The sequence below is a fragment of the Mustela putorius genome, unplaced genomic scaffold, assembly GCF_011764305.1.
Source record: "Mustela putorius furo isolate JIRA1106 unplaced genomic scaffold, ASM1176430v1.1 tig00000242_pilon_pilon_pilon, whole genome shotgun sequence".
NCBI lineage: Eukaryota > Metazoa > Chordata > Mammalia > Carnivora > Mustelidae > Mustela > Mustela putorius.
In genome coordinates this window covers 12,068,296-12,096,123 of record NW_025421325.1, presented here as the reverse complement: position 1 = coordinate 12,096,123, position 27,828 = coordinate 12,068,296, and the positions used below count along the sequence as shown (strand labels likewise).

Here is a 27,828-nt window from a genome sequence, read left to right as displayed (position 1 = left end):
AAAGCTTTTAAAATTAAGAGAAATTAAAATGCATATTGAATCATCACATTCTAACAAAGCCAACTTGATTTATATCGCAAGCATTTTTACTTAGCACATAATTCTATCACAAAAAGTTTATAGATTATTACCTCAATACCCACTTAAGTACTAAATCATTACACATTAAGTTATTAAAAGAATTTTAAAAAGAGAGCTTAATTGCCTGTTCTTACAACTTAGCTCTTATTTCCATCCTGGAAAGCTTTAAAGAGACTGCTGAAACAGAATTAAGAAATAAAAGATGAAGAATAGAGAAACAAAATATGACTGGGTAGAGGAATACATAATATACAAAGAAATCTATGAATAAGGAAGATAGTGGGAATAAATAAAAAGCAGAACTAGAAAACTAACACTCTTCACCTCCTTATATTTGATAATGCTTATTATTTGAAAGTACTGTACACAGTGTGGTGGGAGATGCTACAAGAGATGATACTCACAGTAATGGTCCGTAAGGTAAATGGGAGGAGGGAGGAAGGTGGAGGTGGAGGAGAGCACCAAGAGTCAATGAAGCAGCTTAAGACAACTACATTAACAGGTGAGCCATCAGCAACATTGACAACTTCGGAAAGATAGGGAAAAGGGATGTTCCTTTTGGTCTTCTCCTTAGCAAATCCCTATTTTAAATGTGGGTATATACACAAGTATGTGTGTCTTGGGGGTGAGGGGGAAAGCAGAGGAAGAGAGGAGTTCCTTGAAAAGAGGAAATAAAAACAGCCCCCTGAACCACAACAGAACGGAAAGCTCCTTCTACCACTGGACTTTAGTCCTAGAACTAGGACTCTCATTCCTTTGGATCAAATCCTGCTACATAACCAACTCCAAGGAACTGACAAAAACATTGTGATGCTGCGAAGTGTTTTGTAACTCTGAATACTACTTGTTTAAAGTAAGCCATTAACTGGAGCTTAGAAATGTTTAGGGCACAATGGTCGTAACTGACTCAACTTGCATTCAAAATAGGTAAACACATAACCAGACTCTTGTGTGATGGTATATGGTATGGTTGACAATGGGGTAGCCTCATAAGAGAAAGACAGGTGTAAAGAACAAAAACACCGATCATCACACAAATTCAGCTCTTAAAAAAAAAGAATACAGTTGCCTCTCTATTCTTTGTACAAAAAGACAATTTTATTCTTGCTTCAATACTTAAATCTAGAAGCAAAAAGATAAATCAATTAATCCTTACAAACTGCTCCTAGGAGCTTCATTTTCCTCAAGGAGTTAAAAGAAGCCTTGACCACCACACAAAGAATATGAAATCTCTGCACTGTATTGCTAACACATATCTCCAATTAGGTTTAAAGACATTTTTACAACTTTTATGCCAAGTTTATATTACTAGATGTTAAAGAATGTGTTGTAGCACTTAAAAGCGCTAAAGCTGGCTCTTGATAACAATGGTTTATGATTATATCTCATGGAAAGCAGGAATAAGGCTTTTACACAATTTTGTTGTTACACGATGACGCTGAACAGAAACAAAAATAAGTGGCAATGCCAACCAAAATCTTTTGTTCTCTCTTTTGATACTCTCATCTAGAGGCTAACATATCAAAAGTTATAATTAGATTTTTACCTATGCCTTGGAATAAATTCAGCTAAAAGCCTTTAGAAGCTTTAGGATTAAAACAAACTCAAAACAGCAAATGTATTCACATTTTCCAAATCCATCTATGTCTCTGCAATGTAAAACTGTATCTATAAAGCAAACAGGTAAAGGATAGCAAGAATTTTCAATTAGCATTTCATTATAATACCAATGCAAAAAGAAAGAGGTCAACTATTAATAAGGTACAGATTTCCCACCACTGGGATTTATTCTGAATTCATTTTAAGACCAGGAAGCTGTGATCTAAAAATCTCCACTCTAAAGCAGTTAAAAGTTGAAATAATTGTATTTTAAAGTAAGGATTGGGGCTTTAAGAACAGCTCTTCATCCATTAAACCATGTAGTTCCTGACTATTAATTTGTAATTTTGACTTAGAACCCTTATGCCCACTTATTTCATAATAAATGGTTATATACTGGATAGCAACACATTTATTGTGGATAAGAACAGTGCTTGGAGATTTCAATCAAGCACATGGGTTCCTTTTCATTTCTCTTTTTTGGTATGTACTGCTCAAAACCACACAAAAGAAAACATATCAAAAAAGAAATATACTCACTAAAATTTAAGGTTACTCCAACAAAAGGGTTAATTAGGGAAACAAATTTTCTCAGACTGCTAATAATGGGAATGACACATACTATGTGCCCATAAGTAATTCTCAGGTATCTTTGATCTTCAGCCCCACGCGGTTTCTGTTGCCTACCGTAGCCTGGCCTCTGGGACTCTCTCAGAACCAGACATCTGGCTACTTTGTTGTTTTAGACTAATCTCCTCCCAGGAGAGCTCAAGAAATGACACCAGGCAAGGAGGGTCCTGGCAAGGGAAAAAACATTATGGTATTAACAGATTTTTTTTCCAAGTGGACGGGAGTATCAAAATTGTCTTCAAATTTCTACAGGGGTCTTCTGTTCTGTGGTTTTACTCTGGCATAATTTTAATAGGGTATAAATATTATATCTATAAGCCCATCAACTATCTTCAAGAACTCACTGAAAGTAAATCATAGAATCTTACAACGTGTAGGAGAAAGTTGTAGGGAAAAATACAAATCAGATTAATTCTTCACCCATCTGTTAGGGTTGGGTGATGACTGATAAAACAAAGATTTTAATTGTCAGCTGAAGGGTTACATCGAAATTGTGGGATAATGTCTAAGATTTGCAAATACAGTTGCATACCTCCTATTAGGCCAACTCCCTATCACATTTCTTCTTTTAATTGGTATTTTTTTTAAAGAAATTTAGCCACCAATCTACCAGAAGGGTTTTATTGAAGTGTACCTCTGTAAAGTGTCTCTGAGGAAACCAAGAAGGAGCAAGAAATGATACAAATTGAAACAAACAAACAAACAAAAAAAAAAACACAGTTAAATCAAGGACAAATGTGTTTTGTTTTTTTTTTTGAAGCAATGGAAGATCATCAATATTTTCCCCAAGGCAACAAATAATCATCAATATCTTAATTCCTTTTCAGGGATTTTTGTTCAATCTTAAAAATCTATACATTCTGAAAAAGAAAAATTAATTTACCATTTGTTACACAAATAGAATATAAGCCAAGTGAGGAAAGTGCTTCATCTGTGAACTTTAATATTTTATCCTAAAATCACATTTTATATATTTCTAATATATTCAGATAATACATGATATCAAATGTACACTACAATATGACATCTATGTTCTTATACAGATTAGCTAAAATACCTAATACATTTATCTCTTATGTAGTATCTGTTAATATAAAGTCCTTGTTTTAAGTTTCAACTGCCTTTATAATATTAAAAACACCAAACTATACAGTGACTTTTACCTTGGGCTGTATTTCATAAATTAACGATTCCAATATCCTATTTTATCATAACACCATCCACTCTGTTAACATCCATAGAATTACCACTACAGATGAAAGCTTTCAGAAGATAAATGTAAAAAAGACAATCTAAAGCAATAATAATTATTTTGTGATTAAATAATTCCCCAAGTAAAACAAAGGACTTATTATATTAGTGTGGACTAAGCACGTCACAAAAAGACAAATAATATATGATTCCACTTAGGTGAGGTTTCTCGAGTAGTCACATTCATGGACACAGAAAATGAGAAAGTTGGTAGCCACGGCTGGGAAGAGAGGAATGGAGAGTTATTATTTAATGAGTATGTATTTTTATTTTGGGAAGATGACAAAGTTCTGGAGATGGATAGTGGGGATGATTATACAACAATGTAAGTTAAGTGTATTTAATGCCAATAAACTGTATCCTTAAAAACAGTTAAAATAGTAAATTTTATGTTAGGTATATTCACCATGATTTTTTAAAATTACATCAGATACAAATAATATAAAAAGTCAAAGATAATGAAAAATCAGAGCTCTTTTATTTTACATATCTGTCTTTGACCAAAGATGCATAAATTTTATGAGATTACCAGTCACACTTTAATACACATATTCTTATCATTATCACTCAAGAAACACCACCACCAAAAAAGCACAAAGTCAGTCTTGGAACACATTAGCTAAAAGGATTCCAGAAAGAATATTTCCAATAATTCTCCTAAACATCCAGAGTTTTCTACTTAGCACTAGGAAATACTGCTGCTAAATAACAAAACTATTACTCAATATTAATCTGCATTTCCAAAAGAATTAAGAGAAAGAAAATTCAAGACAACCAATGAGATATTTTTTATAATACTGCACACAGTTAGGTTATAATGGACCTAGGAACAACTACTGCTCTTCAAGTGGCTTCGAAATATTTTATTATTTTGCATTATAATCAGTACAGTTCCAGTATTAAGCATACTTTATCATATCCTATTATTTGAAAATTATACTCAGCTATATTACATTAATTGTAATCAAGTTTAGTTGCGTACAAAAAGCCACTCCAAATACTAGTGCTTACACAAGAGAGGTATGCTCTTCTCTTTCAGGTAAAAGAGGTCTGGGGGTAGGCAATCCAGGTATAGCAGCCCCACAGTCAAAAGGACCCAGCATCCTATTCTGGCTGCTCCACTGTCATTAGCAGGCCATCTCTCAATCTAAGACCTCTCTTCAGCCTGTAGCCATCAAATCAACATTCCAGTAAGTGGAGAGAAGAAGGAAATGAAGGCTGCACCACCCACTTTTAAGGATATACCTTGAATGTGATATGCAATACTTCCATTTACATTTCAATGGAAGTTTATGACCATCAGAACACCAGAAATTTAGTTACATGACTATCAGAACACCAGAAATTCTAGTAAATACAGTCTCAGCTGGATGGCAATGTGCCCACCTGAAAGATGCGGTTCTATTCTAAAGATGAAGGGAGAATAGGCACTAGAAAATGAGCAGAAGTGTTTGATACATATACTAACTAGAATATTCAGTTAAATGCAACTACTATTGTATATAAATAAATAGATTTTCTTTAAAGAGAAAAAAATCCATTACTATTATTTGTATCTAATTAGTGTAATTTATATAAAGTAATGGGAGTTGTTCAAAATCACCACGATGAAATTTAAAATTTAAAATTGGGTCAATTTGGGGTGCCTGGCTGGTTCAGTTGGTAGAGCATACAACTCTTGATTTGGGGTCATGAGTTTAAGACCCACATTGGGTGTGGGTCTTTACTCATTTTAAAATGAGCAAATAAAATAAAATTGGGCCAATTTGAGAAAATAATATCCAATTGAAGAGACAGACATAGGGAATCAATTCCTTTCCTTGCAACACAGTGAATTTCCTTTATTTCCTTAAGTATGAACTAAGCACTTACTAAATAAATGAATTAGGCGATTCTCCCAATGAGTTAATATTCGGTGTTGGCTTAGACTGAGTCAATGCAGAAACAGAATATAACTTAGGTATAGACTTAAGTCAATGATTTTCCATCATCCCACCCCCATCCTTTGCCACTACTGGGGTGGGCATGGGAGGGTGCTGGAAAGGAGGTAAAAGAGTGAAAATCAGGATAACCAAACCAATTCCCTATTAGACCTTAACACCCAGACCAAATGTAGAATTATTTCTACAAAATCATACAAAAAGGAATTTAAAGAGATTAAATGATTTGACTCTGACTAGAGATTGTAGAGTTATAGTTAGAGCTCAAGTTCCTCTCAGTTGGCCATCTATCTCCTTGACTTCTGCAATATCCAAATAAAGCTGCAGTGATTCATTTTGAGAAGGCTTAGGAAGCAGCACTTTTGTGCTATGGTGAGAGCAGTGAATTGTGTAAGACTGATGAATTACGGACCTGCACCCCTGAAACAAATAATACATTATATGTTAATTAATTAAAAAAAAAAGAGTAGGTAGCTGCCTAGAAGAAGGCCTGAGTGTACAAGACAGCAGCAGGCTTTAGGATGCGTCTTGTGGTCACAGCAAAGCAGTCACACATTAGTCACACATTTTTTTTTTAATTTTATTTAAGATTTTTTGTTTTATTTTATTTATTTGACAGAGAAATCACAAGTAGGCAGAGAGGCAGGCGGGGGTCAGTGGGGTGGGGAACAGGCTCCCTGCTGAGCAGAGAGCTCAATGAGGGGCTCAATCCCAGGTCCCTGAGATCATGATCTGAGCGTAAGGCAGAGGCTTAACCCACTGAACCACCCAGGTGCCCCTATGCTTATATTCTTTTTTATTTTTTTTAAGATTTTATTTATTTATTTGAAAGACAGAGATCACAAGTAGGCAGAGAGGCAGGCAGAGAGAGAGGAAGGGAAGCAGGCTCCCTGCCGAGCAGAGAGCTCAATGAGGGGCTCAATCCCAGGACCCTGAGATCATGATCTGAGCCAAAGGCAGAGGCTTAACCCACTGAGCCACCCAGGTGCCCCTAGTCACACGTTCTAAAGGAAGCTTGCTAACACCTTGGTGCTGAGGGTAGAAGGCCTCATGAAGTCCCAGGGACCCTGCAAACACCTGCTATACACCACGCCAGTGTGAAAGGTAACCTCCTGTCCACGGCTAGAGCAGATGGATCAATCCCGACAGCTTCTACAAGAAGAGACAGTGCTATGGAAGTACATGTCTTTGTCATTATAAGGGCAGGTTCAGGATTTGGAAACCTGAGATGTTCCTTTCTAGGCTGAAATAGAGTTATACCCCATGGAAGAGACCACACAATGACGAGATGCTGAGAACTGTGACAATAAAAAAGGTGCCAGAGGACCACACAGTGACCTACTAACAGTCCAGTTTGGTTAAGACCAGTTAGTAGAGGAATTAAAATTCATCGGAAGAAAAGAGGGAGAGACAATGATGAAAGATAAACAGGAACAGGACAGGAATGAAAAAGGGAAAAGTTGAAAAGATAAAGACACAGATTTTAAAAATACAAAAACCAAAATGAAGCTTAAAAAAAAAAAAAAACAAATAAACCGTAGACTATCATAATATTCTCTCTCCTCTCTTTGCCTTTTGAGGCAAAAAATAAATAAATAAAAAATAAGTGAAGCACTTTAAGCAAGAAAGGAAAGAAAATACTAAATGTTTTTTCAGGGATTATGATAAAAATATAGTTTTTAAAGCAAGGTGGAAAATACAACATTTAACTCCTAACCCCCAAAGTAGTAACATAACATTCAATAAGACAACCCAGTAATTAACTCAATTAATTTATCAAATAGACTTCCTAAACAAAATTTTTAAAAGCCAATCATCTATTGGCAGTAACATATTAGCAAAATAACTATAATGTTTTGTAATTTGCAAAGTATGTTCACATGTGTTAATTTAACCAATTAACACTAAATAACATGTACCTATTGCCAGAAAATATTTTCTATAACCTAATCAATAGCATGGATTTAGGGAGGAAAGTGAGTATATATTAATAGAGTTTCTAACACTGAAGTTAATTTTTTTTGTCTTTCTTTAAATAACATTTTTTAAAAATTAAATTAATTTTCTTTAAATAACATTTAAAGAAAAAAAAAACTACTGTGTCTTACAGTTTCAGATGGCAGCTAGAAAGGGAATATCTGTGGCTTTGTGCTAGGTGGGATTGGAGTTTGGGCCTATGGTACCAAAACAAATTCAAAAGCCTTCTTGTGTTTGAGGTATGGAAGGAAATCTCAGATATGGTTACATCTTCTCATCTGGCAGGGAATGGAAATTGCTGAGATGAATTTGAAGCCTCTTCCTGTGACTAGGGCAGTGGTGATCTTTTCCTTTAACTCCATGACCACCGCAATGCATACAACTTTGGCCAGATCTGTGCCACAGACCCACCCACACCATATTTACTGGGCCCTTGACATAGGCCAAACACTGAACTAGAACCTATACAGCTATAAATAAGAAATACGCATTCCTTTCTGTCAAATGGAAGAAGCTTCCATGAGATGCAGAGGCGTTGGCTGAGCTACATGTGGGGTGAATACCACAGGGCCCCGGCAGAGAGACGGTAAAGCTTCTCAAAGGGAGACTTGCAGTCAGGTAGAAAAATCAATGCCTACTCAAATTCAGAGGGATCATTTTTTATCCAACTACTGGTTTTTTGGTCTACTCATTGGTGAGCCCTTATTTTTCTGACCTAGGTAGCTGAGGCACTGAGCCGTCTATAGATGGAGAGCTTTCAGTGCACCTGTCCTAGCTCCAGTGTTAACTGCAGGACTGGCCAAAAAGGGAAGGATAGAAACAAAGGCACTGGCAGCAGAGTGCCCAGTTTACAATCACTCCCAGATCTGCTTCTTTTTGTGTCTGTTTTTTCATCTACAAAATAGGGATAATAGTACCTTACTCAAAAGGTTGTTAAAAGGATTAAAGGAATTGATACATACAAAACCCTGAGAACAAGGACTGACACATATCGTGCCCTATAAAAGCCTAGCTCTTACTATTTTGATGACAGGCGCTTACTATCGTTGCAGTTGTCTCTTACTGTGCGGGTTAGCAGCTAGCTAAATCCACTTAGGGCACAGGGATTGCCCACAATAACAGTGTATTCCAGATTGTGCATTGCTATAGTTCTGAATCATTCCACCATCCTGCTGTGCCCTTTTTTTATCCCTCCAGGTCAGAAATTAGGGAAGTGCAGAAAAATGCTAGCATTCTTTCACATTCCTAAAGAACTTTGTAAAAATCTGCAGTTAGGCTCCTTCCAACCAGTGAAGGTCTCCTTTATTTAGCAAACAAGCTTCTAACTCAATTAACTTCGTTCCTCTTTCTCAACTGATAGTCAACTTATAATGAATTGGGCCTTAAGTCCTAAAACTTCATCAACCATAGGCCAACTGTTTCTTAAAGTAGGCTCCTTTTTAACCCTCAGAAGTATTTCAAACACAATTTGAAAATGAAAAATTTTTAAAGAGTACATAATTCCTCCCACAAAAATTCTATCTTTGCTTATCTACAAAAAGATGATGCTATCCCAACAGAATTCACATCTCTTTATAGACTACTTGAACACAGTAGATCCTTGTTTAATTTTAATGCCAGCTCTCATTTTTCATATGAAAATGTGACTATGTACCCCACCTTTTTTAAAAGATTTATTTACTTTTTTTTTTTTTTTTACTTATTTATTCATGAGAGACAGAAACAGAGAGAGGCAGAGGCAGAGAGAGAAGAAGGCTCCCCACTGAGCAGAGAGCCCAATGCAAGACTCAATTCCAGGATTCCAGGATTGTGACCTGAGCCAAAGGCAGATGCTTAACTGACTGAGCCACCCAGTCACCCCTGCACCCCACCTTTTTGAAGGCAAGTGTGCAAACATATGGCAGAATAGCTGGTAAGTAAAACTACTCAGGAACAGGAAGTATCACACCTTGGAAGAACAAAAAGAATAAATGCATGCCAACAAAGGCAAAGCACAAGTGCAATGAGTATTTACAGTGGCTTATTTTGATAAGGACTTAATGTAAACTCAAATGAGAATTAAGGCATATTATTCCCTCTTGTCCCTGATAAGGAGAGCCACAAAAATTCAAAAGTGTTTTTCACAGGCTAACTCAATATGCATTTTAAAAATATGAGTATGTATAAATATATAAATATGCTTTACCTCCTACAGTTAATTTCTCAGACTGTTTTCCAGAATTAAACTATCATGTTACTATTTGAGAACATGTACCATTTTCAAAACAGTGTGAACTTAATGTAATTGTAATTAGACTGGAACTTTGTAATAACACTGTCTTAGAGTCAATGTCTGAGCATCATTAAATAAGCAACACTACAGAGCATCAATTGAAAACTTTCCACAGTAAGTCTCTTAAGTACAGCCACTCTGAAAAACAGCATGGAGGATCCTCAAGATGTTAAGAATAGAGCTACCCCATGACCCAGCAATTGCACTACCCAAAGATACAGACATAGTGAAAAAAAGGGGCACGTACACCCCAATGTTCCTAGCAGCAATGTTCACAATAACCAAACTGTGGAAGGAGAAGAGACGCCCTTTAATAGACAAATGGATAAGGTAGGTAGGTACAAATATACAATGGAGTATTATTCAGCCATCAGAAATGCTGACTACCTACCATTAGCATTGACATGGATGGAACTGGAGAGGATATATTAAGTGAAGTAAGTCAAACAGAGAAAGACAATTATCATTTGGTTTCACTCTTACACGGAACATAAACAATAGAGTGGAAAACCATAAGGGAAGCGGGTAAAATCCAAAGGGGGAGAAATCAGAGAGGGAGATGAATCATGAGAGACTGAGGACACCGAGAAACAATCTGGGGGTTTCACTAGTGAGTAGGGTGGGGGTAAGGGGGTAACAGGGTGATGGGTATTGAGGAGGGCCTATGCTGTGGGTGTTATACTTAACTAATGAATCACCAAACACTGCATCATGGACTATTATACAGTGGCTTACTGAACTAAATAAATAAATATTTAAAAAATAGACAGTCCCCACCCCCCCAAAAAAGAACTTAGACTTTGACACAGAAATAATGGCCAATGAATATTACATGTATTGTTAAATAGGTAAATATACAAATAAATAAAATGTATTTGCATGAATGAGAAAATGTGTCTAATCCAGACAGAATATTGTTCCAGTCTATCCCACTTTATTCTAGCACAGTAAGTATATAAAAATATCCTTGAAGGAGAGACTGAGAACACAAACTTATGGAAATTACTGTCAGGTAAGTGACTTCATCGTTGTTCTGAACAACTCTGTTGGGACCATTATATGACTAGGATGAAACTGGCCCCAAATCCCCCTTTGTCATTTTTATTATGGATACCCTTGTACAGTATTAAAAGGATCAGAGAAAAGGAGTTCCTGAAAAGAAATTTCAAAAATGTATTAGCCAAATACAAGCAAAAACATCTAATAAACAGTACGTGTCATGACGGAGGCACAAAAGATGTACAACGGAAGGCAGGAAATATTAGTTCTGACTGAGCATCTGTAAAGGCTTCTAGAAAAGAAGTGGTATTTGACTTAGACCTTGACAGATAAGCAGAACTTCATATGGCAGACATGGAGGATGAAGAGATCTGTACAGCAGGAGCAGACTGCTTGAATGAGCTGACCACAAACAGCAGGAGAATTGATCAGGAACACAAAGTTCCCAAAGTGGTCTGAGGGCCAACAGCAAAGGAGACATCTACAAATGACAGATGGCCAGGAACCCCCCTGCGAATAGATCAAAGGCCAATAAGTTTGTCTAGAGGATCAGAAGAGCTGACTCAAGAGGAAATATGGATGGTAGATTTCCGCTACAGTTTAGGAAAACATTTTTCAAACTGTAGTTCACAAAATCAATTTAGTGAATACTGCTTGGCCTTTTCTTTCTAGAATGGAAGAGAGAAAAGGAAAAGGAAGGGAAGGAATGGAGAAAGGTGGAGGGGCGGGGGAAAGGAAGAGGATGAGAGAGAGTGAATTACACAACAGAGTTACTATACTTAGGGAACTTTTGAATTTCTATCTGTGGGCTGTGAAAAAAAAATGAAAATCACTCATTTAGAGGGCTCTGCAAATCCAGTATCTCTTCATTTGATTAGAATGCAGCTCAGTCCCACTCAATATATTCAGACCATTAGTTTGGATCCAAGTGTTCTTGGTCATGAATAACCTGCTTGAAAAATCATTAGGTACCTGGGAGACACAATCTGATGTCTTCATAATGTAAGTTTAAAGGGATCATTTTCAAAGTTTGTAGCAATGCAGTAAAAATTAATCTATCTATCCTTTAGTCTGATAGATGCTAAATACCTCCAAATGAAAGATACATGTATACAATATAATCCTTTCTTATGAAGCATATAACCTCACAGGGGAAGTTGAGAAAACATAAAGATCTACAATTAATGCAATAAAGTTGATCATATTTCACCAAGAAGCAAACAGCTTCCCATATCCTCTTAACATAAACACAGACAGCAAACTGATGGCTGCCAGAAGGGAGGGTGACAGGATGGGCAAAATGGGTGAAGGGGAGTGGGAGGTATAGGCTTGGCTTCTGGTCAAGGAATGAATAAGCAACTGGGATGAAAAGGCACGGAACAGGAATACAAGCAATGGTCTCGTAATAGTGGTGTGTGATGACAGATGGTAGCTGCACTTGTGGTGAGCATAAGCATAACATATAGATTTGTCAAATCACTATGCTGTGTACCTGAAACTAATGTAACATTGTATTCCAACTGTACTTCAATTTAAAAATAGGTAAGTAAATCAAATATACATGTCGTTTTCTTTTCTCCCAAAGTATTTTCATCTAAAACAACCCTGTTGGGGCACCTGGCTGGCTCAGTCGGTCAGTGGAGTGTGTGACTCTTGACCTCACTGTTGTAGGTTCCAGCCGCATGTTGGGTATAGAGATTACTTAAAAATAAAATCCTGGGATGCCTGGGTGGCTCATTTGGTTGAGCGGCTGCCTCCAGCTCAGGTCATGATCCCAGCATCCTGGGATCGAGTCCCACATCGGGCTCCTTGCTCCGCAGGGAGCCTGCTTCTCCCTCTTACTCTGCCTGCCACTCTGTCTGCCTGTGCTCGCTCTCGCTCTCTCTCTCTGACAAATAAATAAATAAAATCTTTAAAATAAAATAAAATCCTTAAAAAATAAATAAATAAAAATTTAAAAAGAAAATAAACCAACCCTGCTCCTGAAACTAATATTATACTGCATGCTAACTAACTGGAATTTAAATTAAAACTTGGAGAAAGATAAATAAATAAATAACTAAATAAAGCAGCCCTATCTACACACAATTAAAAAGCTAAAGAAGAAAATACCCAAGACCACAGAGCTAGTTAGGGAAGAAACTAAGTCTTCTCACATCCAATTTATTCGTATTTCTGTAACTCTTTGGTTCAACAAATTACTGAGAGTATAGTAACAACTTTATAAAGATATACAAATACATGAGGAAATGGTATACAGTCAATGCACAGTTAAGCCACAGAACCTAAAAAAGGTACATGCCCAGAATTTGAAAATAAAGGTAAAAATAATCAAATTCTCTATAATAAGATACAGAAATACGATATTAATCAAATTAGGTTAGCGAAGAAAAACACTGTAAGTGTGTTGTTTAAACTAGTGTCTCCTCAAGATCACTAATGAACCCAGAGTACCTCCCTAAAAAGGAAGTTTGACATATAAAATGTAATTAATTGAAATAAGCCAAATTACTGGAAATGTTTTATGTGGGTCCTATTATATGCAGACATTCTGATATTGAAAAAGAATTAGATAACAAATTTCCAGTGTTTATGAAGGAATGTTCAAAGGGGGACATGGTAACCTGATCGTTCTTGTGTTGGTTGGTTTTCTTGGCTAGAATGGAACCAGGTGGTCTTCCAAGCTTTATAGTTTAGAGGAAACATCCTACAAATCTGTTCAATGCCCTTTATCTGATTCAAAATTCCCAAAGCAACTTTTCTACTGCTAATATGTTTCCCCATGACCTTTCATTCCCAGAAGGTAAGCTTGAATATCTGACTAACATTTCAGGTTATGGTAAGAAATATCTATACAAAAATATTGAAGACCTATAAACTAAGACCTATAAACTAATACAAACAAGTAAACTGGGATTATCCAGCTTATTAAATTTATTTAAACCTAGCTATCTTATATTGTAATTTACTATTTATGCTTTATATCACTTGCTAAACTGACAATTCTATGAATGTACTATATATAGCAAGCTATAGCAAGCACTCAACACATAGTTTCAAATGAATGAAGTGAGTGAATGAGTAAACTCAGAAGATCAAATTCCTGAGAAAGCAATGATAACAAGGTGATTTCATCAATGCAGATCTCTACAAAGATGATGCTGATGCTTGCTTGATATGTTCTTGAGCATTTATAGGTACTTCTGCATTCAATTTCATAAGATCCTTGAAAGCAATCCAATGAACTAGGGATGCAAATACTACTGTTACTCAAGTGAGGAAATCAAAGGCTCAGAGAGGTCTAGGGCTTACCTGGTGACCAATCAGACCACTAGGTAAGTAATGGTAAAACCAGGAATCAAACATCTGCTTTGATTGCTCAGCAAATACGTCCTTTGCTAAAGGTCAGATGGCCTAGCAGCACAGGTGTGATGTTAGCCACAGCGTGTTTGTTAGGCTGGCGTTGTTTAAATACTTCTCACCCACAATCAGGACTGGTCCTTATGGCTGAGGCAGAGATAGACTGAAAGGTGGGGATCAAAAGACTTCAGCTACAGAGAGAAGGGCCCAGAAACGGGAATCTGGCAATGCCAAACAAGGAGTCTGAAGACCAGGTCCCTGGAAGACATTTCCATTGGGATGGAAAAGGAGACAGACAGGAAAAAAAGGAATGAAGAGAGACAGGAGGAAGAGAATTAGGAGAGAAGAGTGTCAGGGAAGCAAAAAGATACAAGAGGCAATCGGGCGTGGTGTCAAAGTCTACAGCTAAGTCAAGGAGGATGAAAACCGAGAATGAGCCACTAAATTCGGTGAACACAGACCACTGCCAACCATGAAGGGGGTCCTTTTGGTTAGGGTGGTATGAATGGAAGACAACTGGAGAGGAATTAGGGAGTTAAATGAGAGTATTCTAAGTTACACACAGAATTCTTGAGAAATCGAGGTGTTTCAAACAAGTTTTACTGCAGCTTAATACAAATACAGGCAACTCTTTGTAGGGCTTCTGAAGAACACTAAGCCCATCCAGAAGATGAGAATCATGTTAAAAGGTAGATACAGAAGAAGGGTAGGGACATGCAATTTCTCTGCTGCTATTGTAGCCACTGCTATTCTGTTCTTCCAGCTGGCAGAGAGGAAGACAAGACACCATTTTCCAGAGAGCCCAGGAGGGAAATATGTGCCCATATGCCAGCTAGCAAGAGGGCTCAACACAGACAGCCTTTTTCAGATACGAGATTTCTCCAAGAGGCCATTAAACTTCCACTGTAAGCAAAAGTAGTAATGGACCCCATTTAACAGAAGAGAAAGGCAAGGCACAGAAAAGCCAAGTGATTTGGGAAGCTGAGACAGTGACTGACAGGTCAGATTTCCTTCTCACTTCAAGTCTGCTCTCTGCTGATCAGATCTACTCAAAATGCCTTTATAAATGTTTCAATGAATCTTATCTTCATGCATTGGATTAGCAAGATCAACTCCCCACTGATAATGCAAAATAACCCTGAAATGTTTCATGCCTGCCTGATAAGCCAGAAACTGAACTTTCTGTCTCCATTTGGACTGTGATGATCTTGATCTTTCACCTCTAGCAAAGATCTTCTCATAGCTATAATTTTAAAGTTAGTAATGAGTGCTTCATTTGCTTTCCAAGCAGATAGAAAACCTTTTTTAAATACACTCAGACTGTCATGACCTTCGTCTATGACTTAAAGAGTTCACCACATGTAAGAATTTTCTTTGCTCAGGAGACATTCTTAAATTTTCTTTGAAGAGATTTGGGCAATAGTCCCATTGATGAAATTAAACACACACACACACACACACGCACACCCACGCGCGTGCACAAACACACACTTAACTTAATTACCTTTCTGCTATACCTGAAAGCAGAACTTTTCTTTGAAATGTATTTGGAATTCTACCTGACTAGCAAAGGGTTCTTCTGCTAATTAAAATATAACAAAAATGCCAACTAAATATGTTTACATTGAAAGGAGCACGCCCTCTGAACCCGAGACTTGGCAAGGGAACAGCCTTTTGCCTACGAGAAGCAAACATGGTCCAGATTCCTTTTTTTTTTTTTAATAAGATTTTATTTCTTTTTTGACAGAGGGAGAGAGAGAACACAAGCACGGAGAGTGGCAGGCAGAGAGGGAGAAGCAGGCTCCCTGCAGAGCAGGGAAAGCCCAATATGCAGCTAGATCCCAGGACCCCAGGATCATGACCTGAGCCAAAGTCAGTCGCTTAACCAACTGAGCACCCCACAGTCCAGATTCCTAAGCTGAAGTTCTAGCTGTCTGACATGGGGAAGTGGGGCTCAACTCACTTGGGGTGCATTTTAGGGTTTTTTCCATACTAAAAAAGGAAAACAATAATTTGATAAAAATGGGCCAATATGAAGCCACAATAAAACAGAGGTTCTGAATAGTGTAATATCACACTCAATGTAGCTTTTGAACGCAGGTCTCATTCTCTTTTTTATTCCCTGTGGTAGAAGACAGTGTCTACATAAGGTGGGAGCTTAACTTCTGGTTGAGTATTACATTCTATTTCTAAAACTAGATGGTGAACGAACACAAGAGAGTTTATTATGCTTTAAGCTGTATACATGTTTTACACACCTTTTATAGACATAATTCATAATTTTTAAAAGGAGAATCCTGAGGATGATCTACCACACATTCTAATTCAATAGATCTAAGGTCCCCTGGACCCCCGACCCTGATCACCCAACCATAATGCTGGTATGGGTGACCTATGGGATTCACCTTGAGAAACAAAAAATAAACAAACCAACATAAATTACATGCATGTAATCAGGACAATGCTTTTAGTGGTGGAGGTGCCTTATTTTCATAGATCAAACTACCAGGTTTGGCCTTAAAAGCAGATGAAATAGAGTTTAGCATAAAACACTCTGAGACCTGACTGGAAACTCCTTCCTACCCTGCCCTGACTTTTATTTATTATGATTCTTAATGTTTTTCTTTTAATTTTTTTCTTTCAGATATTTGAAGGCAGAAATCATTAATTATATTTCTCTCCTACATAGTTTAAGGTTCAGACTTACAAAATTTTACAAAGTCATACAGCTTTGTAACTTTACTCAGAAACCAAGACCTCGGTATTTACTTCATATTTTTAGGCACTGGCTATTAGCTGCATCCTTCCCTTTCTCAGCTTGCAAAAGAAGAAACACTGAAGCGAAGGAATATAGTGTCAATTTTTCCCAAACCCTGCATTTCTAGCTTTTTTCATGAAACAGCAGTGTAAGTGATAGAGAAATGAAATACCTCTGTAACAACAGCATGGAAACCACATAAGTCTTTCGAAACTTGGAAAAATAAGGTACCGATTTCTTAAAGGAAAACTTCTTTCATAATCCCTCTGGTATTTACTACAAGGCAGAAATTCCTTGAATTTAAAAATACAATGGTTCCTTTAACAAGTCCCATAAGGTTTTTAACATTTGTGAAGCTTTTGATGGGGGAGGGGGGTAAATCGCATCTTTTACTACAGAACTTTACTTTTGGAACATAAATTTAAACCAAACAAATGTATACAGAGTTAAACAAAGCATAAGTGTTTATCTCATGTCTCCCATGTTAGAATAAAATAGAAAACATGTTGACCTATCACTTCCCTATATTTGGCAATGTATTAGGGTTTACCAAGTCTTACTACTTTTTCTATTATTTAAAAAAGGAACTAAAATCACATGTGCACACACACACACAGGCGTGCCCACATGCACACATGCATACACAAACACACACACTACCACATAACCACCAGTCGAACCATGTCAAGAGCACACCCTATAATCTTCCAGTTTTGAAAAGTTGCATTTAAAGCGCTGGAATGAATAAATAATGATCACAAAAAAAGAACCAAGCTGTGTTTCTAATATTTAAATGAAAGTAGTTTAAAATTTAAAAGCCACAAAATAAGACTGTCAGTCAGCTATGCCCTTAAACAGTCTCATTTTAATACCTAAAGGATATGCTAGCATTCTAGCATATATGCACTGCTATGCACATACATTTACTTCCTTTCGTGCTAAAAATAATTATAAACTCTAGTTGGCTCAATGCCATAAAAGCAATCTAACTTATAAAAACAAATTTTTTTTTTTTTTACTTTAACAAGTAATAAGGCTATTTCTTGCCAAAGTGCAAGCTGTGAGCTTAAGGAATGCAGTAACTTTGAATTCATGACAAAACCTTTACGTAACCAACAGTTTTATGGAAAAAGCATTTCAAATAAAAGGTGTGTAAGTAACAAAAAAAAACCTTCTTCTATGTTATAGAACAACTTTGCAAAGTAAAAAGAAATCATTTCAAATAACACTCTTAGATCTGCATACATTCCCCAAATCATTAATATAAATATGCTACATAATCTCACATTTCCTTTAATTCAGGAGAACATATCCTAAACATGTGTATTTATACTAAATATGTATATAGAAATATTTGAGAGCACAAGCTAAACAGAACAAGTTTAATGACACAAAATCTAGAAGGACAAGAGTTTTTTTACATGTTACAACCACTGCGGAGAATATTCAGTTTCAAAGGACAGTGTGACACGTAAGGGTGCCCAGCCATTTTCCTAGCATGTTGAAATCCATGAGGGTGTAAGTCAGCTACGTGCAAGGCAGAGCAGAGAATCACAGAGAAGTAGAATCAAAACCTTTTCCTAATGGTACCTGTCAGAGTGATGAGGGAGCAGGAGGCTGGCTGAGGACAAAGCAAAAGCTGGCGCCTTGCACCCCCTCTTCACCCGCTCCCCTCCATATGTGTAGCATTCCTCAGGCACCCCTGACTGCCATAAAATGATAAATAGTTAACTTGCAGGGATCACAATCCTGCAGAACAGGAATCTCCCTTGCCCTACAAGATGTCCTAGAGACCTAAACAGAGAGGTTACCTTATCAATAGCACAAATTTCCAGAGGCAAATAACTCTTGGTTTCTGAAGCCCTAATGTCCCCCTCCCACCATAAACTGGAGGAGACTGGGGTAGAAGGGAATGTAAATGATAGCCAAATCATAATGCCCCACCAAGAATCCCCCAATTATCTTGATGTTAGTGCCTGACCTAAAGACGACATTGATCAAGCCATAAGGGCAAAGACTCCCCCCCCCCCCCCCCGGCACCTTGTAGGCCCTCCCTAACATGTGAGAACTCTGTTGAAACCTCCCATCCCTTCACCACCTCCCCCACAACCGTGGGGTATATAACATGCCTACCCTCACAACCCAGGGCAGCAGCTCTTCCTGCCCACGGGTCCTGTCCCCGTGCTTTAATAAACCACCATTTTGCACCAATGACGTCTTAAGAATTCTTTCTTTAGTCGTCGGCTCCGAACCTCCTCACCACACCGAACCTGACTTAGGTTCTGGGACTTCATCAAGAGGACTCTGCTTGTGGACCTTTTTGCATTTACATGCAGCTATGTACAAAGCAGCCTTCGATTAGATTATTTCCAATACATTGTACAAAAGATTAATCTCCCTTTACATTTACTTTAGCAAAAGCTTATGTTCAGTTACCTTATAACATTACTTCAAAAAAAATTCAACTTAAAATCATCTAATATCCTTATTTGCAGACACTCTCTTCCACAATCTGATGTAAATATTTAAAAAGTTTATTCATTTCATATCAGAAGATATGACCCAACTGGACTTTGCAAGCTCAATTTTCAATATCTATGAAAAACTGTAACTTAATCCCCAAGACTACAAAAATGCTTGATAATGATTAAGTTGCACAATATAATCATTTAACAAACTAGACCAATGATATCAGAAAACAAATGAAATATTCATAAATTCAACATTATTAACATGTAACATTAATGTAAATTATTTAAATATCTACTGGGGAATAAACATGTAAATATAATTTCCAATGCTATATGTTAATGTCAAGAAAATGAGTGAACTTTGAACTTCTGCCAAAAAGTCATCTGAGAACAAAAAGGTTGTTTAGTTGTAAAGCTCTTAAGGGAATCACATCAGAGAGAAAGAGATAAATGACACCTTTAAGTCAATTACCACTGGTCTCAGATAAACCAAAACAGACCCTTCTCTCAAATTCTTTCAAGGGGGAAGAAAGATAATCATGGCAAGGACTAGTCTAAGACTCCTGTTAACTCCTCTAGCTCACTAATTATGTGGCAACTAAAAAGAACTACCCATCAAAATGAAACAACGGTTAAATTCAACTCTCTGCCAATTCCATTTCTACACCAAGAAACTGAAGAGAAAACACACAACCATGATGCCTGGCTTCATTTGCAATGCAGGACCAAGAGTCTCAGCTGGATCCTTCCTGCTTCCAGCAAAGCTCCCATACTCTCCAGTTAATTCACTCTCCTAGATGGCAATCGTACATTTTATCCTCTCATCTCAAACATTAATACCATCTACTCCATCATCCCTCTAAGCTGCTGAGAAGAAAGTGAAAATCAGAAGACAACAAAGAAAATGAGAAGAGAGCTAAGAAATAAAAAGTCATTAGAAACTCCAAAGGGCACCCTTTGGGATGCCCATCTTCATGGATCTCTATTCACACATTCTATTTTCTCTCTTTATCCTCAATAAACCATCCAAGCTCCTACTGAAGCTCATGCAACCCAAAACCCTTCTCTTCCACTTGACCAAATAAATTACTTCAGCACTCTCTTAATTAACAACTTCCTCTCAACTATATAATCCCCATCATAATAGAAACATACTATCATTTCTGGGGCACCTGAATGGCTCACGTCTGTTAAGCTTCCTACTCTAGGTTTCAGATTGGGTTGTGATCTCAGAGTCAGGAGACTGAGTCCCACTAAGCACTCAGTGGGGAGTCGGCTTGAGATTCTCTCTCCCTCTCCCTCTGCCCCTCCAGCTCATGCTCTCTCTCTCTAAAATAAATAAATCTTAAAAAAACAAAACCAAAATACATTGTCACTTCTGCAATTTAAGAATTCTTGACCTCATATCCCTCCTAAAATATAGCCTCATTTCTCTCTTGCCTTTTGTAACAAAGTCTTGCCTTTTGTAACAAAGGACCTCAAAACAGTTATGTATAATTTCTGTCTCTAACTCCTCTCTTCTTATTCTTCCTTGAGCCCATTCCAAACAAGCTTTTGCCCCTACACTCCACAAAACCACTCTGGTTGAAGTTACCAATAACTTCCACATTAACTCAATGTTCAATTCTCAGAATTCATCTTACACAAGTTATATCAGCAGATTTGACATGGCTGATCAGACTCTCCTCCTTCCAACACTTTTCTTCACCTGGTTCCAGGATACCACACTCTTGTTTTTCCTTCTGTCTAATCTTCTCTGGTGCCTTTGCTGGTTACTACTCATTCTGACCTCTTAATGTTGAAGGGTCCCATAGCTCAGTCCTTGAACTTCATCTCTTTTCTAACTATGCTCACTCTGCAAGTTATCTCATCCAATTTTTGCTTTAAACACCCTTTGATTTAAAAAAAAAAAAAAATCAATGAAACCAAGAACTGGCTCTTTGAAAAGAGTAACTAAATTGATAAACCTGTAGCAAGACTCATTAAAAAAAAAAGAGTATTCAAATAAACAAAATTACTAATGGAAGAAGAGAAATAACAACCAACACCACAGAAATACCCATATTTGTAACAGAATATATTAAAAAAACCTATATGTCAACAAATTGGACAACTTAGAAGAAATGGATAAATTCTTACAAACATAAAACCTACCAATACTGAAGCATAGAGAAACAGAAAATTTGAACAGACCAATTACCAGCAATGAAATTAAATCAGTAATCAAAAACTCTCAAAAAACAAATTCTAGGACCAGGCAGTTTCACAGGCAAATTCTACCAAATATTTAAAGAAGAGTTAGTACCCATTCCTCTCAAACTATTCCAAAAAATACAAGAGGAAGGAAAACTTTCAAATTCATTCTATGAAGCCAGCATTACCCTATACCTAAACCACAAAAAGACACTATAAAAAAAGGAGAAATACAAGCCAATATCCCTCATGAATATAGATGCAAAAATCCTCAACAAAATATTGGCAAACTGAATCCAACAATATATATATTTTTTTAAATCATACACCATGATCAAGTGGGATTTATTCCTGTGACAGAAGGGTGGCTCAATATTTGCCAAAAAAGCATTTTACAAGAAAGATGCAGAAAAAGCATTTTACAAAGTACATCCATTCATGATAAAAACCCTCTGCAATCTCATTCTTCACCTACTCAGTCAAAAGGCCTAGAGTCATTCATGACCTCTCTCTTTCTCTCGTATCCCACATTCAATTCATTAGCATATCCTCTGCCTTCAAAATACATCCAAAATCCAACCACATTTACTGCCTTCACTAGAAGCATCCCACTCTTCAAAAGATACAAGTAAGAAAATGAAGACAAGCTACAGACTGGTAAAAAATATTTATAAAGCATATATCTAGGAAGGACTTGTATCAGAATATATAAAACTCAAAAAGTTAATCAATAAGAAAACAAACCACTTAGTTTAAAAAAAGGGGGCCATAGGATTTGATATTTTACCAAAGAAGACATGTATAGAAGACATGAAAAGATAATAATGCTCACCATTATTAGTAGCCGGGAAACATAAATTAAAACCACAATGAGATACCTCTAGATATACATTAGAATGGCTACATTAAAAAGACTGACAATATATGGAGCACTGTTTGAAACATAAAATGGTACAACCACGTGGGAAAGTGGCATGGCAATTTTTTAAAAAGTTAAATATACACCTGTGGTCAAAGAAGAGTGTTTATTGATAGAAATGGTCTACTTCAGAAGCTACTGAGATATGACTTAGAACTATGTATTGGTGATTCTTCCCTTGTTTGAAAGATACTAAACCATACACCTCCAGATGATGTAAACATTCCACTCCTAAGTATTCTCAGGAGAAATGAAAATACACATTCACTTAAAAGTTTCACAGACAAATGTTCACAGCCCCAAAGTGGAAAATGCCCAAATGTCCATCAACAGGTGAAAGGATAAACAAATTATGGTATACCCATAAAAAAAAAAATACTCGGTAATAAAAAGGACTAAAACATAGATGAATCTCAAAATAATCATGGTGAATAAAAGAAGCCAGAAAAGCGCACACACACACACACACACGCATACACAGTTAATTCCAGTATATAAAACTAGAAAATACAAACTAATCTACAATGACAGAAAGCAGATCAGTGGTTGCCTGAGGAAGAGGGACACTCAGAAAGGCAGGAAGGAGAGATTACCAAGGAACACAAGAGGTCTTGAGGGTGATGAATATATTATCTTGACTGTGATCACTGTATCACAGGTATACATATGTCAAAACATTAAATCGTTTATGTGGTTTATTGTATGTCCACAATACTTCAATAAAGCTATTTCTAAAAAGAATATGGCAGGTACTTGGTAAATATTTTCTGAATAAATAAAGTGGATGAAAGTAAAAACAAATGCTAAGAAAGCAAAATCCTAGAATGAATAGAAGTAAAAATATCCTTTTTTTTTTGAAGTAGGAACCCCTTATATCCTCTCTTCTTGAATAGTATTCTTTTCTGAATGAGAAACTGTAAGTGGAATAAGCTATCACGAAGCAGAGTCCCTCAGTATGAAGTTGCTGTGCCTTTCAGCCAGTCCTGAAATGGACAACTGTTGTCCCAATATGCAAGCACTCTGCCACAGTCCCCCAAGCTGCTGAATATCTCAGAAACGATGTCTCAGGGCGCCTCGGTGGTACAGCCACCAACTCTTGGTTTTGTTCAGGTCATGATTTCAGGGTCATGAGATGGAGCCCCACGTCAGGCTCCTGGCTCAGCATGGAGGACTCCGCTTGAATTCTCTCTCCGTCTGCCTGCCCCCACCCTGACCTCCCACGTACTCTCTCCCCCTAACATAAATAGATAAATAAATTAAAAAGAAAGAAAAAAAGAAAGAAAGAAAGAAAGAAAGAAAGAAAGAAAGAAACCTTGCCTCATTTTTCCTTCTTATATAATCCTTACTTGTCATTAAATATATTTTGACCCTTTCTCCAAAATTTAGTTTGCTGTAATTTTTTTGATAACTAAGGAATGGCAATGGAGGTATTCTCAGCTCATCACCCTTGGATGAAAAGAACCTTTCCTTGGATTCCTTGTCTTCTGTCTCCCAATTTCCCACTAAGGTAGAAAAATCACCATCTCTATTTTATTTACCTCTCTTCCTCCCTCTCTTTGAAATACTAACTTCCACTCTTCAGCATTAATTTAAGCATCATCTGAATTAATGAATATACCTACACTTCTTTCATAAGCTGCTACGGTTATGCATTTTCTGTGACATGACTTCTTCATCATAAATTAAATAAAATTTAAAAATAAAATAAAATATAAAATAAAAGTAAAGCATCTACTTATGTTTAAATAAAGTTAGCCCTATAACTCACCTCATTTCCACCAACTGCCTTGGTTAAAATCACTGCAGAAGACACAGGGGGAGGCATGCAACCTACTGTCTGCAAACTGGAAAATAAAAGAAAATGCAGTTATAAGGTTTTTTTCTATCATAAATAGCAATTCTCAAACTTTTAGCTCATAAAAAAAAGTTCATGTTGCTGTAACATCATTGAAGAACAAGCATGACATGATCATATACTTTTTGGATTTAAATTGTGGTAAATTCTAGTACCTACTCTAAATTTGATTTTATTAAATTATGCGTATACTCCCCAGATCATAATTCTCTTAGTTTAGGATAGAAAACACATTGCATAACAAGCAAATGAAACTATGAGTAGTAAATCTAAATACTAAAGTTACAAAACATTACTTATCACCCAAAGCATGGACACACTTTCCACATAGACTGAATATACATTCTAGACATAGCGAGTAGCTGGCCTGAGTAAAAGTAGAAAGATCATATAGGGAACAGAGGACACAGAGTGCCTGACTTTAACAAATGTTAAGTGCAGGATTACAGATGACCTCTCTACTTGCTGGTGTAAGAATGTATCGTTTAAAATTTATGCAATGAATTTGAAAAAAGAAAAAGAAAAGCTTTAATTCATTTTGACTAAAAACATGAGAAAACACCTTTAAAGAATTTCCAGTCCAATCTAAGTCTTGTTTTAAAGTCTGTCTTCCCAAGTGATGCTTAAATTGTCTGTCTTATTATCACTTCCCAATCTCTGAGCCTTTCTCATGATCATCACTATAATCATCAGTGATACTTACTAAGCATTTACCATTTATAGTAAATACTATTCTAGATACTTTACTCACTTCTTCCTCACAAGTGTTTAAGATACATTCTATTTTTATTTTCATTTTCCTGAAAACTGAAGTTAAAAGAGAAGTTAAATAACTTGTCCAAATTCACAAAGCTACCTACCAAGTATTAAATTTTTATTCTGGAATCCGGGACAAAGACTTATCTAGCCCAACTATTCTAGCCTCTCTGCCTTTCCTGTCTTATAAATAAATAAATAAAATAAACCCTTAACTATTTATCGAATACATGTTACATATGTGTTCTATAGTTAGGATACTACACAAGGGATATTCCTACCTCCAATGATATTCAATACACAAATGTAAATAAGTAACAGCAAAATGAATACTGTTGCCATTACATTTTTAGCCCCAACCAACATTCCCAAATTTGTAGCTGCCCGTGATTGCCCCCTCAAACTAAACATGTCTAATATTTTCTAAAAAATCCATTTCACCTCTGAATTTACTTATTTCTATCAACGGGATACCTCTGGTGTTGTTGTTCTTTTTTTTCCTAATATCTAATTTGAAACTTTGGAGTTATATGTGGCTCCACTTGCTCCTCATAAATCAATTTATTACCACAATAAACTTTGCATTCTTCTCCATGACTGTTGCCAGCATTCCCCCTCAGATGCTTTTTGCCACGTCTGGACTTGTGTAAATGAATGGTCTCTCTACCTTCACTCTCTCCCTTCACGTAGCAAAGTAAGAAGGATATGTTCAGAATCTTTATTTATTTCAATGAGTTAAACGGGTAGGAGTCTGTAACTCCCTGAAGTTAACATATTGTGTGCTCTCAAACTGGGGAGGGGAACAGAGAAAAAGTGGGCTAGAAAGAGCTTTCCCTAAGTTAATGAGGCCAAGTGTGTACTTCTTTAAGCTTCATATCCTGAGGTGAGAATTGTATCTTAGCTTCCTGAGATTGTAAACCCTACTCTACTAATAACATACCCAGTACAATGGTATCAGAAATCTTTCTTAATGACCACTTTTTAGCATATTGTTCTCTTGTTGAATGTATTTAAGAACTCCCCATCATCTACAGATGCAAGCCCTATCTTCTCAGTCCAGTATTTCAGGCCTTCTGCAATGTGGCTGTGAGGAAATTTCTTATCCTTGCCTCCCCCTAAGGCCTTATTTTTTAACTATCTATTTTAGGAATACACAACCTTTTGCTGAACCTCTTATCCTTTAAATCATTATACTACTTTTCTAACAAATCACATGCTATCCCACTGGCACAGCACGGTGGTTGGTTACTATTTTATATTTATATCTCCCACACATCCATCTACCCTGGACATTCCCTGAATACAGGAAAAATGAGTTAATATCTTCCTATACTTTGAGTGCCTTTTACATGGGAAACACTCAGTAATGATTGGTTCTCAAAATCCATCATACATTGCTGCTCTAAAATGATGTCATCATAGTCCTTTGGGATTTTATGCTTTTTAGTGAAAGTTTTAAGCTCATTCTTTCAAACTCAATCTGACCAAACCAGTGATCTTAATTTTCCCTTCTTGTCCTGCTCTGTTTCTCTTCAGCTAAGAAAAGGATGTCCCCATTACCCAGTGGCTCAGACCTATAACCCAGAAATCTTCCTTGATTCCTCCCTGTCCTCCCCTCTCCACATCCTATCCCCCTCCAGGTCCCGAGAACGCTCATTTACAGTACATCCTCCAACACCCATTTCTGTCTACTACACAGTGACCCTACCACAGGAGCCTTCCAAGCTGCTCTCCTAGCCTTCTCTCAGCCCCTCTACTATCTATTCTCCATGCAGGAGCCAGGACAATAATTTGAACATATAAATCAGACCACGACAGTATCTCATTTAAATCCCTCCAGTAGCCTTCTGTCACACGCAAGTAAAATCTGAATGCTTTTATCATGGACCTACAAGATTCTGTGTGGCCTGACCCCTGCCTATCTTTCCAACTCCAAGTCATATTACTCTTCCTCTGTTTCGCCAGGCTCTGGCCATCATCATCACTTTCCTGACCCTAGAACACACCAGGCTTGTTCCTGCCCTACGGCCTTTGTGCAGTCTCTCTCTTCCTTTGCCTAGAACATTCTATCCCTAGAACTCTGTCATCTAAATCAATCACTGGCCCACCCACCCAACCACTTTCAACCTTATCACAGTTTTACTTCCCATCACTTATCTCTATCTTAATTATCCACGTACTTGGTTATTGCCAATAACACCCAAGTCTTCTCAACCTGCAAAACTACCTGGCATTTTGCCATTTTTCTTCACTATTGTTTCCCCAACACCCATAATTCCTGGTGCACAGTGGCAAAAAACAAGTGACTTAAACAGATGAATAAATGATCTCAGTTGAGATCCTCCACACTATTACCAAAGTAGGCAGTAAAAATGTGACTATCCTCATTATTTATAGGCAGGGAAATAGAGGTTTAAATCTATTACATGACTTCTTCAAAATCACACAGCAAGTCAGGGATAGGGTCAGAAAGCGATCTCAGGGCTCTAAGTTCAGCGCTTTAACTATTAGACTGTTATACCATGCTTCTAATATGTGGTTAGTTTTAAACCACTTCAAATAATTTTTTAAATTCATTAAATCTTTTTAATGAAATGGCATTTTTAATGGAAGAAAAGAGTCTAATAAAAATCTATTGTTAATTCAACTATCATATCAAACACAGAACAAGTAAAAAGTGTTTATTCCCTATACATAATTTTTCTTTCCTATACATTTAAAAGACATGCATTAGATTCACCTATTATCTGTATACATTCGGTAAGAT

At 36.8% G+C, this 27,828-nt stretch overlaps 1 protein-coding gene across 10 annotated transcripts in view; it reads right to left on the bottom strand.

Annotated features, from left to right (window-relative positions):
• Positions 1-27,828, bottom strand: part of SLC10A7 (solute carrier family 10 member 7) — a 254,159-nt gene that overhangs the window by 212,254 nt on the left and 14,077 nt on the right. For 7 of the 10 annotated variants that reach the window (XR_006606249.1, XM_013059153.2, XM_045078339.1 and 4 more), the window contains exon 4: positions 24,219-24,294. Coding sequence is in view for 9 of the 10 variants with exons in the window: in XM_013059153.2 (XP_012914607.1) it covers positions 24,219-24,294 (76 nt within the window). In the remaining variant the exon portion in view is untranslated. The other 3 variants (XM_045078340.1, XM_045078341.1, XM_045078342.1) reach the window with 3 other exon arrangements.